The 12777-nt window shown below is 40.1% G+C and overlaps 1 protein-coding gene across 1 annotated transcript in view; it reads right to left on the minus strand.

Annotated features, from left to right (window-relative positions):
• The window catches only part of CIITA (class II, major histocompatibility complex, transactivator), a gene marked incomplete at its 5' end in the record, with an annotated part of 16454 nt that extends 4053 nt beyond the window's left edge, over window positions 1-12401 (minus strand). The window contains 11 exon segments of the mRNA XM_010161547.1: window position 1; window positions 3-264; window positions 713-778; window positions 2849-2905; window positions 3044-3184; window positions 4416-4565; window positions 7881-7931; window positions 8540-8623; window positions 9978-10025; window positions 10407-10532; window positions 12258-12401. The exon segment at window position 1 is cut by the window's left edge and continues 1430 nt beyond it. Coding sequence (XP_010159849.1) covers window position 1; window positions 3-264; window positions 713-778; window positions 2849-2905; window positions 3044-3184; window positions 4416-4565; window positions 7881-7931; window positions 8540-8623; window positions 9978-10025; window positions 10407-10532; window positions 12258-12401 — 1130 coding nt within the window.
• Between the last annotated feature and the right edge of the window lie 376 nt (window positions 12402-12777).

A 12777-nucleotide genomic window follows, 5' to 3' on the forward strand; every position in this document is an offset into this window, starting at 1 on the left:
TAGTCTCTAAGTCTTTACCTCCTGGGATTTGAAATATTTGGCTTCTTTTAAGGGCTGCCCTTTCCTTCCCCCGCAGACTGCAAGTTACCAGCTCCTTTTCCATTGTTTTTATGGTATTCTTTCCAGTCCTGGTTTCAGCTTGGCTTTGAACAAGTGTCCCATCAATAAACAGGTGATCAAGAGTTACTTCACGTTCCATGGCTACAGATTTGCACACGTCTCGGAAATAATCCATAAGTGATGTACAGAAAGCTTCCACTGACTCTAAAGAAATTAAAAACACACAAACTATGTGTTCACAAATTACAACACTGCTTCATGGTAGTTTAAGTACATAATTGTAATATGGTCAAAATACATCAGTTCCCATAAAGCATGTAAGTCTGGATTTATCCCGCACAACTGCAGGTACTTAAATAAGGAGTGCAGGCACAATAGACACTTTTTGACCTATGAACTGAATAATTTTGGAGGTATCTACGCATATGACAAAACCAGCTAAGTACACTGACCTTCTAAGTAGGTATTATGGCTAGATATCTAAAGGTAAACAAGTCTAACATCTTAAAAACAGGAATTGTGCTCAGACACTCAGAGCTGCTTCACAAACTGTTGAATGACAATCCTTACAAGTAGGTTTTCTGTATGGAAAGAAACAGAAAAATTAGCCAAAAAATACTGGAAGCTTTAAGGTCAAGAGAGCTAAACTCACTTGGTCTTTTGCAAGGTTGTTCAGAAGGAATTATGAGAACTTGGTCTTCCTTGAACATATCTGAACCTGGAGAAACAAAACAATATACTTGAGGAAGACATCTAGGTACATATAGATTCAGCTTTGTTAATTTTAACAACAAGACTAATACAAATTTTCAAGTTCATTGCAACATATATCATGTATCATCCAAAGAAAGACTTTTTTCTTTTTTTACGAGGGAAAGGAAAAAAATCCTCACACAAGTGCAATTCAGCTGACATGAACTCTTGCAGGCAGTATGACACCAAACAAGATGACAGCTGATCCAGCAGCTGTATGAAGACCTATCATAACAAGGTGACATCCACTGTTCTTTTCAAATGTCAGTGTTTTCCATAAATTCATGTTCACACATAGGGCTTCTTTACGCCATCAAGAGCAGTAACTTCCTTTTGTGGTTCTACACCTTGTAACCAAGCATTAAGGATGAAAGGCACAGAGAAGTGACCACTGGTAACAGAATTTACCCGTTACTCTTCCTGTCACTGTGCAATTTTCTTTCTTTTTGACTGTTTGTTTTCAAACTACTGCAGACTTTTGCACTTGGTCAGATGAGCAGTATCTGCCATATACTAGGAAATCAGGAATTTTTCAGAGAATGCATATTTTCTACAGATTGGTAATAACAGGGTATCTGTTTTGACACCACTTTTGGTAGGAAAAACTTCTGTAGAGTCAGGACAGAATTTAAATTGTCAGAGACTGTGACAAACCCACCCTGATTTGTGGTAACTACACTCTGTATAGCTGTGAAAAAAAATCCCAAAAGAGAACAGACTAAGTGCCCTAGATTCATACAGGTGTATTTATTACCAAAATATTTGGTTCATCTTGATGTAGAATGTGGTTAAAAAAATACAAATCTTAACGTTCAGAAATCTGGAAATCGATTCCTGCCCTGCATGCCAGCAACAGATGGGACGGTTAGAGTTCAGAGGTGCTTCTAGCAGGGAAGCACCCACAGACTTCTAATAAGCAAGTCCTTTTTCCAGTGAAAGAACACATTTGATACAGAGATATTTCTCCTCCTTGTAGAAGAAAAAATGTCTTAAGATATTAAATAAAGAGGGGACATACCTCTTTTCAGGCAAGTGCCTAGGGCTTTTTTCATTTTATTAAATAAAAACAACGGAATGGAAAACGAAGGAAAGCTGCAATGAGACATTTAGATGGGAAGCAGCATTGGTCAAACCAATCAGGCATTAAGAATTTTTAAAAAGGGAAAAGAGACTTGTTTGGTAGCTTATGTGCTAGTTTTTCTGCTGCATTTGGAATTCTGAGGTTTGCGACATACTCGCATACGTCGTGCTGCTGTAGATGGAATAGATGGATAGGTGGAATTATTAGTACTGTGTATTGACATTAGCAGTGTGTATAACTTACAAACACTTGCCCAGACCGAGGGGGGTTCGCCCCCTTGGCTCGCGTGGCGGTGGCCACCAGAGAGCATCATTGCCTGCATGGAGCTGCCTGCAGCTGCCCTGGCACCCCACAGTCCGCGGAACCGCCCGGGAAGCACACACACCCCTTCCCACAGCTCCCCGGGGGCTGGGCGAGACGCGTCTGGGGAGTTTGCTGCCACGGGTGGGGCTGCTATACCCTGACCAAGGCTCTGGTTTCTTTATAAGCCCTTCTGTACTGTTCAGCTAATCAGGTTGCCATCGTTTTTGTTTCGGGGCTGCCGTGTGAGCTGACTGCAGTTTGGCTTCCAGCACCGAGCATTTGGGATGCTCAGGCCGTGCCAGTACCAGCACAGCTTCCATTCTGATGGTGCTCGAGCACCCTGGGCTTTTGGATTGTTTTAACTAGACAAGATGACTTCTTCCAGAAACTGGACTTCAGAGCAAACGGGGTGGGTTGGCTGCTAACAGATGGCTGAAACCGTAGCTCTACAACTCCTTATCTGCCCTGTATTTCGGACTAGACTAACCAGACAAGGGGCAATACAAGGAAGGAAATGCCACTAACTTTCATTTTTCTCAAGAAGGTCAACGTAAGTAAAGCCTGAAGGGGAGAATTGGCTTTGAGTAGAAGCAATACACTCCCTTTCCCAGTCCAAAGTACTGTATATATAAAAATTCATTTTCTACTTACCACATAAACTAACTGGAAAACTTGGGGATATCAGTGTTTCGGTGGAAGAAGTCAGCACTGCCAAGAAACAAATGAAAGTTTTCAGCCTATCATAGCTATCAGTACCTGAAATGAGGGAACTTTGTACTTCGTTGACAGCACTGATTTCCCAGTACTTTCTGCCTATTTATGTAGATAAAAAGTTATTGCTCTTACCTGGATATATTATAACATCAGATGTGCCATTTCCGAGAACAAAATTAAGAATCTGCTGAGGGGGATCTGCAGCTCCTGTATTCTCCTGGCTTCCTTTCATGCAGACAGGTAGACACTCTGGGATCAAAGGTGCTGAAGATCCTGAAATGAGTGCAGAATAATTACTCTTCTGTTTTTAAAGGCTCTTGGTTTCTAAAGGTTTCTGAGAAAGAAAAAGCTTTCTAAAAGCTACTTATCCTTTCAGGCAGGTTCTGGGCAAATATTCCCAGTGAAGAGTTTATGAATCAGAATTCATAGGACCTCACATGAGGTCCATAGAATCCATTAAACAAAAAATCTTAAAAGGTCTGATGAATGTGAAATACAAGGGATCACCCAGATTTTAGTGATCACTGGTTTTGAATACTCTAAAGGGGAACTTTATCAACATAGGAAAAGTGCTTAAGGCAAAGTCTGTAAATACACGGACCAGAGATCCAGAGGAGAGAAAATCATAGAATGATTCTATGATTCTATGAAACTGTGTAAATATTTTGTATCTGAATTAATTTTACCATCCTTTACACTACATTTTTCCCACATAATTACACATCATGCAGCTTATAAAAGCAGCTAGCAAGCATCCTCCCTCTGAACACGCACTGGGACATTTTTTTGATGATGCACGCTTGCAATTTAATCAGCCATAGCTCTGAGCTTCTGTAAGTGTGACAGAATTTCTTCTACTACTTCATGCTGGTTTAGCTAACATCAGATACTTCAAGACTTGTAAGTTATCCACTGCTTTTGGTTCCTTTCCAGCATAGATGTAACAGTGAAAGGTGTTGAATTGTGCCTTTGCCATTAGCACTTGCCAGTGTACCATGAGCACCCTCTGCTACACAACATGATCAAGGCAATGTAGCTACACATTCCAGCACCTGGATTAGTACTCAGTTTCTGTGAACAGAAATCCAATCTAGATTTTGCTCTACCATTGCAAATAAAATCATCCTGCAATCCTCTAGAAACCTCTGGATGAAAAAGAAACTGGAACTAAACCAAGGTTTATTAATGAAAATCTTGTGATTTCCTATTCCTAGGAAAAGTAATTAATTATTTAGATTAGCATATAGTAAATAACACTTTTCTATTATTTATTCATCTGCACTTCAATTAAATGAAAGACTCATTCTATTTCATTAGGGGCAATGCACCTTAATTTCCCTTGAAAATTCTTCATTCTTTAGAGCATGCCACACTTCTAAGTGCTTGATTGAAACTGCTGCCATACTTGTTTTCCCTGCTATTGTAATGATCAGATTTATAAGAGTTTTCTCCTTGTATAATCAACCTGTGTGCAGGTGCACACCGATACCTGTACTGTACATACCAGGAATGACAAAACTTCTTTCGAACACGTTGGTAGCCGGAACAGACAAGGACAAGTGCTGGTTAGTTAGTGAGGTGGAGCTATCTGGAAGGCTGTTGAGAGGCATAGCTAAGAAGTTGCCATTCCCTACAGACACTGCAGGGACTTCCACTTGTAAAGAAAGCAAAACAAAAGGAGAAAGTTATTTCATTGCTAGAAGTTAAGGGAGGCAAAGAAGAGGTATCAATAGATATCACAAACCACTTGACTCTGATCAGTTGTGTTTTGATTTTCCAAAAGCCAGAAGAATTCACAGTAGCCCTCTGAAATTTACTCAGGTCTCAATCTAAAATGTATTTATGAAATTCTGCAGTAGATGACTTTTTCAGTAGTTGACTCGTTTAATTTTCTTTTTCTTCATTTTCCTGGCCTGTCTTCTTTCTAGAAACATTCACGTGCGTTTAGAGGCAAATGATCTTACGTGTAGATTGATGGCTGGAGCACCTCTCCTATGATGAAAGGCTGCCAGAATTGAGCTTGTTCAGCCTGGAGAAGAGGAGGCTCCGGGGAGACCTTATAGCACCTTCCAGTACCGGAAGGGGCTACAAGGAAGCTGGGGGAACTTTTTACAAGGGCCTGTAGTGACAGGACAAGGGGTAACGGGGTTAAATTGAAAGTGGGGAGTTTTAGATTAGATATCAGGAAGAAGTTCTTCATGGAGAGGGTGGTGAGGCACTGGAACAGGTTGCCCAGAGAAGCTGTGGATGCCCCATTCCTGAATGTCTTCAAGGCCAGGCTGGATGAGGCTTTGAGCAACCTGGTCTAGTGGAAGGTGTCCCTGCCCATGGCAGGGGGGTTGGAACTAGATGATCTTTAAGGTCCCTTCCAACTCAAACCATTCTGTGATTTTATGGCAGATAAGAATAACAAGGTCTTACATTGTCTGTACTGTTTCCCAAGCACAGGTTGTTACCTTAATATTGCTCAAGATTAGAAAGGCCCAGCTACAATAAACTGAGGACCTTGACTCTCTACTTATACACTACAGTGCTTGTAAGGAGAGCTAGTCTGTGTTAAAGGGTTTCCCAAAGAACGATCACAAGCACCTGAGTTTAAAAAGATGTAACTTTTCTGCAGCACTTGTTTTTTTCAAGAAGAGGACAAATGGCAAGGGAGACATGCACATTGCATGATTTCATCTGCTTATTGAAAGTTTCTTACAAATCAAGTAAGATACACTTGCTTATTTTGAACTAGCCTGCTAGTTTCCTTGGTTTTGCCATGCCCTTATTCTCAGAGTTGGTTTTGCTTTCCTTTCCCCTTCCTCTCTAGCACCAACAATTAAATCTTTATTTAGTGTACACTGTCGTCAGCAATGAAAGCTTTTTAGGGTGGGGTTTGTTTATACTGTTTATCAGGAACTGATGTATTATTTTGTTTTAGGAATCTTTCATTTTTACTGTGGTATGAAACCAGACTTTAAAAAGTGGATTTTTTGAGCTCGTGTGTAAATCAGCATGTGAAATCCCCACATAATTTCTTATCCAAGGATTGCTGCATTGCTACAGTCAGATAAGATCAGGTACTGTTATAGCTAGCCACAAACAGCCGGCCAAATCTAAAGTTTCATTTCATTCAATTCATTTGAAAGAATCTCATCCCTGCCTTACCACTCTGAACTTCAGTACACATTATCTTCTGTAGATATTACACTTCTGAAGAGCTGATGCCTTTGCTGTTGCAGGATCATGCTGTGACATTCATTTTATGACAGGTTAAATAAATGCCTGATTTTGTCATGAAGCTCATCTTTCTGTCAATTAGACTTTTTTGTGCCCAGTATTTACAGTGACTTAGGTATATATTCCTTCCCTCAGCACCTTCATTGGGTCAAGTAAGGTGGAGAGAGTGACAATATACTGAGCATTTCCCAGAAAAGGATAGGTGCAGCCTTGCAAAGCACCAGTTAGCTCTGTGATGATACTACAGACTGGAATGCAAGTTCTGTAGGGAGGCAATTTTACTGGTTGGTTTTTGTTTTGTTTTGGTTTTGGTTTTTTAAATCAGGAACTGATGAGCCATTTCCTTATTGAAAACTTTCATTGTTAGTGTGGCATAAACATGGGCTTTAAAAGGGGTCAAATATATAAAGGAATTTAAGTAGATAGAAGGTAATCCACCTTTAATGGGTACTAATTGCCAGGAACTTTACTTGTGTCTGAATAACTACAACCAGCAGGTACCTGTTCAGTAGGAACTCTGATTACCTTTCCAGATCCAGCAACTCTGTTTTTTTCACAGCTAATTCTGCTTACACCCACACTCCCTTCCTGCCCTCAGAAGTCCACATGAACATTGGAAAAACAGCTTGGATCACAGTCCCATTTGTGCTCTCCCTGTGACTTTCATCCAGTCTGTGCCAGTTCCTTGGCAATTGCCGGCCTGCATTTTGCTGAGGTGCAGTCCCATGATCCAAGCACTCTCTGGACAGCTCTCTAGGTTATATGCTGGTTTTGGCTGCCCACCCTGACATGTACATGGCCCAGGGGGACTGGTAGAGTCACAGTTCCCTTAGAAGGCTTGGGAAGTGTGCTAGCATACAGTAACGCTTATGTCAATTCAAAACACAGTGTAACATAGGTGATTACACCAGTGATCCAAAGGTGATTGCTCTCACATGGATTTTTCAGAAAGTATTTCACCAGATTAGCTATATCTGAGACACCCATTTAGGCTACAGCTGGATAAGAACTTTAGCACCAGTTTACATCCAAGCAACAAGTTACAGCCTGCCTGCTGGCCACAGTTACTGCCTTATAGTGTGAAACACCTAGAAATTGCCCTTTCTCCTGTCCTTAAAGGACCGTATAGCATGGGCTGAGCCGAGAAGCTGTATGTTCACAGTTACTTTCACTAGGATGTTTCACTGGACTTTTGGAAGGTGTCACATTAAGAACAAAGAGGATCAAACCCAGGAAATACCAAACTATGGCCTGAGTCCCATGAGCCATCATAAAGAAAAGTTGTATGACAGCAATTATAAAATTTGGCACTGACCCAATTTTCCACTGTTTTGTTTTCTTCTCTCAGATGGATTTAGAAAAGTTCAACTGCGTCTCTGCTGATGCTAAAGAAGTAATTCTTCTATCACCAGGCAGGAACATGCGTTTTTGAACCATAAGGATCCAATTGTTCTCAAGCTACCCTGTAGTTGGTCCTAAGATGCACAGTTTAAGAGCTACTGATAAGAGGCCATGGATTTGTTGCATCATTAATCAAGCAGAGGTGTATAAGAATGTGATTCTACAGTGATTTCTACTCTGCTGGAAGCAGAAATGTAAAAATGCATGACGATGCTGTATCATCAAATTTATGGCAGCAAACTTTCCCTAGAAGGTAGAGTTATAATACCTAACAGAGAATAAGACTTTGGAACATGAGACAATATATGTTCAATAAACTTTTCCTATTCAGCCAATAACTTACCAATTTTCTTGTATTTGGGTTCTGAAGCATCAGACCAGCTCTCTGCAGAACCTAAGAAGGCAGAAAGAAAGGTGACAGTAAGTGACAAAAATAGAACCAGTTTGGTAATTTTAAGTTTTCACAGTGGAAACTTATTGTAACTTTTTAAAGTAGAAGGGGGTGTTACCAGTTTCAATTCAGCTATTTCAGAACTGTACAGGTCCAATGTCTAAAACACGAATGTGAAAAGCCTCAGATTATTTTATTCTGAACATGAAGTTTCAATTAGGCTGCAGATTTTTGTGCCAGTAATCAAAGATTTTTGCTATTGTTCTTGCTGTTAAAGAGGGAATCATTCAGCTGATGCTTGCTAAGTTATAGGTACACTGAGAACAATGTTAACACTGTCACACAGGTGATAAAAAAGGGGAAGAAATATAGCATGTTTAATGTCATGTTACAGGACAACAAATTCTGTGAATTATAAAGAATGTGCCTGGGGGAGCTATTTTCAATTCCAGCCCACACAGAATGACCAAAGTCAGAGGAAGCATGTCTGGTTGTATCAGTGAAGAATTACATGAGAGATGTACTGAGGCTGTGTTAATACCGAAGTACCATAATGCCTATTTAGAATTCAAAGCCTATAGCCTTTCAAACTCTCACTGTTCTTCACTTACCTCGTTTGTGACATTTCTGCATCTTTATGTCAGTAAATTTCTCAGTGTTTTCAGAAGCCATTTCATTCAAAATAAGGTTTCCTGCTAAAAAAATTAAATATTGCCAAATGTCAACCTTTGTTCTCCTAGAAAAATTATAGAAAGAGGTAAAAACAATCAAAACACATCAACAGACAGGAAAGATGAAATGTGCTCCAAATAAAAGATAAAAACCAAATCATGTGATAAAACACATATCCAGATTGATATGCTTTAGAAAGCCCACAGAGACCTGAATGCAGATTTTGTCACCCTGTGTTAGCTTCTGAACTGCTAATTATTAATCTACTGCCATAAATTCAGTGGCTAATAATATGTAAACCCTTCTCAATGCTCCAGGGACGAGCAAAGGATAAAACATCACAGCTGTATCACAGTGTGATCTCAGTATGAGTAAAGTTACTTATTCATTTTATGTATGAAAAGTATTAGATCCTTTAAGAGACAGAGTAAAGGGTTCTAAACAGATTTTATATGTTGTGTTGTAAGAACTATGAAGTTATCCATACCATTCTGCTACTGGCAAATATTTAAGTACTAATACTGTATCTCATTTCCTCTAAAACCAATGTAAAACCAGGAAATTCCCCAAATTCTAAAGGCACCAGGGAGCAGTAAAAAATAAATAATTAAAATTTTAAAAAAATTTAGAAGTCATGTGAGCTTCCTGTAGCCACAATTGTCTTAGGGAAGGACTGACCTTTGGTACGTTATTCCAAATCACTTTGCTCAAACACACAACAGGATACTCAGATAATCTATGAATCTTTCGGATTCTATGAATTTCCCAACAGCCACATACTAAGATATATATTCTGAAATAGTAAACAGCTGATTTGTGCCACTACCAAAGCAAAATTTTGATCCAAATGCCAGGCAGTTATCCGTAGTCAAGCACTGAATGAAGGAATCATATACTACATGTATATTAGACCATTGCTGCACTGAACCGGGAGAGAAGTAAAATTTTATGCACTTCCTCAGGCAGCTCTGTGCATCCTGGACAGAAATAATTCTGTGTGAATTGCATCTGTATGCATTTACAGTCCACGGGGCGGGTCAGGTTTAATGAAGTGTATATCATCGTGCTGTGCTCAGAATAATTCTGAGGCTAATTGAGGGCATGTACTGCACTAGACAGTTAAGCTGTGCATACACTATGGCCACACTGAGGTGATCAGCAATTTGGATAAACCTGCCATCTTTAAGAAAGGCTCTCAAAAATAGAGAAAATCTTCCAAGTTTGCCAAGAAAATCCTGGGACACAGTTCCCAGGAGGGAAGAAGAGGATACCAAAATGTATAGAAACCTTACTAGTGTTCAGATTGTGGGGATCAAGTACAGTGCAGATATCAGCCAGAACACTGTCATGGAGAAAATTATGCAGGATGAATCTTACCTAAAGTGTCTTCCACCTGATCTTTGAGCACATATTCTGCTAATCCAGCTATTAAGAAGGAAAAAAATGGTTCACAGTAATGACGCATCAAATTTCACAATAAAACCCTTGTAAGCAGATAATTCTACAGAATAAGTGAAACTGAAGAGTTACATTAGTTTTTTCTTGTAAATTTTTGTTCAGGAAATAAAGAACAAGAGAAAGGAGAAGTTGAGACAGAAAGTATTAAGCAGAAGGATCCATTAATAGAGAGATTTTCCGCCAACAACCACAGGCTGCTGTTCATCTGTTTCCCCACAATGCACAGGTTTAGGTACCCTGGCTAGCTCTATCACGCATGAGGGACAGGCCACCTGAGACCACTGCTTTAGACTGAGAATCGAGTTTGTAAGAAATAGCTAGAGCAAGCGATTGGAAAATGATGATTACCTATTCTAGCATAAGCTTCTACGGTGTTGGAACAGACATACAATTCGTCCCCATTTTCCCCATTTTCCATCGTACACAGGAAATCCATATTGAACTGATCGTAGTTGCTGGCATCAACTTCAGGATCTAGAATTAAAAAGTATGCATTGGCTCACTGAATACCATAACCAAGGAGGAGAAGACCTAGTTAGCAGGACATGCAGAAAAGGCAGATTTGTTACTTCAGCACAAGGCTTTGGCTCTTCATTGTATGTAGGCTAAGTAGGAACACAACTGAACTGTCAGTAATTTATAGTCACCCAGAAATCAGCATCTTTCTTTTGATAAACTCTGCAATTTCATCTCTCCTAGTAAATAAAATACTTCCAGAATCTGTTCTATGACACTAAGGCCTACATGCATGGTCTGCACTCATCCATACTATTAAACCTTCTTATTCTTCAGGACATGGTGGTACCATCCAGATTCCCTGTTCAGAACGATGCTGAGTCCATGCTCAGTCCATGAGTCCAAATTGCCTGTGAAGCTGCTAGTTGGCCAAGGCCAAAAACATGCCAGGGACCATGGTAACATCTTCACATCTTCCAATACCTGGTGCCATGTCCTGACAATGTTCAATTTATCTACATCTTCTCAGACATTGCTAAGGCTCAAAAGTATTCAAACCAGTGAAACATCTCTGATACAACAAGAGATCCTTGGTCCCTAATTCATCCTACTTTCAGTCCCTGAGCAAGTGAGGCCATGGGAGTGAAGAAACACTCCTGCAGGTGTTATCAACAGTCAGAAGTTGAGAGAGCAAAGCTCAACCTGGGAAATAATCACAGGATCTGGTGCTCAGTTCCCCACCAATTTGCTCTTGTACCTGCTGATACTGGTCACTCATGAAAGAAACAAGGATGCAAGGTGGTATCCTCCACTTGGGTCACATTTTATACTTATTGGGCACAAAGCTATGGGACCTCATATCTGATTACATCTGTTCTTCTCCTTTTGTTGCCACTCCCAGCCCACAGTCCTGCTCATTTGTTTAAAATAAGATCAGCTATTGCTCCACAACACAGTCAGCAGCATAGATATGCTTTCATACTTCTGTACCAGCAGTCTCAGGGAGAGCAGAATGTTCCACAACCTCTACACAGATTCAAGAGCAGAAAGTTTTAGAGCCAGGGCAACCTCCTAATCTGATCACCCGTAGGAATTTATGTGTAAGAAACGAACATCTTTACTTCTTGGCCCTTTTGTTTTCTCCTCTACCACAGAATCATAAAATCATTGTTCTGTGCTCCAAAAGCTGTAAAATGGCATGTGCTAATGAAAGCCCATTGTGTTGGTGCCTTGGGATCTCAGAAGGAAATGAAACATCAGTTGCTTGCAGACTACCTTCATCACAAATTCATCTAGAAGTCTCTGATTTGCAAAGCTTTTGGCTTGAAACTACAAAAGTGCTGACAATTACACTTGCCCAGCCTACAACAGGAACATTTGCAAATAAACTACCTACAGGAATGATATCCAAACCAAAGACATTAGCCTCATACTTCGATGAGTGACATGTATAGTGTGTTTTGTAAGACTCACTGAGCAGCAAGGTGTAAATATGTACAGTTTTGAAAACATTATAGTTTCTAGAAGCAGCCACTATATTATATACAGATACAGACACAGTTATGATGTCCTAAGACCAAGTGTCTGTAGAATTTAGTCCAGCTACCATGATAAACTGCCATTAGATGGCCACATAACTGCCAGGAGATAGTAATAACTTAAGCATGCTGAACTGCCAGGAGATAGTAATAACTTACAGCATGCTGACTAAACTAAACAAACATTTGTTAATGTTTTACTAACCTGCAGAGAAGTTGCCGTCTTCATTTCCAGATGATTTAGGATCAAGGAAAGTATACAGATGCAATGGGTCGATATCACTGTGCAGCAAATCAAGATAGCCGTTTTCAGACACAAATGCTGAATCCATGATTTGTCTCTTGCTGTCTGAAACCAGATTGCAAAACACTCAGGTTTTCTGTTGACAAGACATTGAGATCTTAAGTCTGTGGAACTGGTAGTGCTTACCAAGTCTTGCACTGAGTTAGAACCCCGAATTACTTAAACTTACAGATCCAGATCTAGCTTGCAATGAGTCTTATCAATTTTTCACTCCAATCAAGGGAGTGGGATACTGCAGTCGCAACTCCTGTATCTTTATCACGATGTAAATGGTGCAATCTCAGATCTGGCAGGTACTGAGGAAACGAGAAGGCTGCAGTGAAGAGGATGGAAGACGAATCCCATTCTTTACTGCCAGGACAATTTTTTCTCAGGGGAAGCAGCTTCTGTCTGGGATCCTACACCCAATTCCTAAGCCCTG

Source organism: Eurypyga helias, unplaced genomic scaffold, assembly GCF_000690775.1.
Source record: "Eurypyga helias isolate BGI_N326 unplaced genomic scaffold, ASM69077v1 scaffold12221, whole genome shotgun sequence".
NCBI classification, from domain to species: Eukaryota; Metazoa; Chordata; class Aves; order Eurypygiformes; family Eurypygidae; genus Eurypyga; species Eurypyga helias.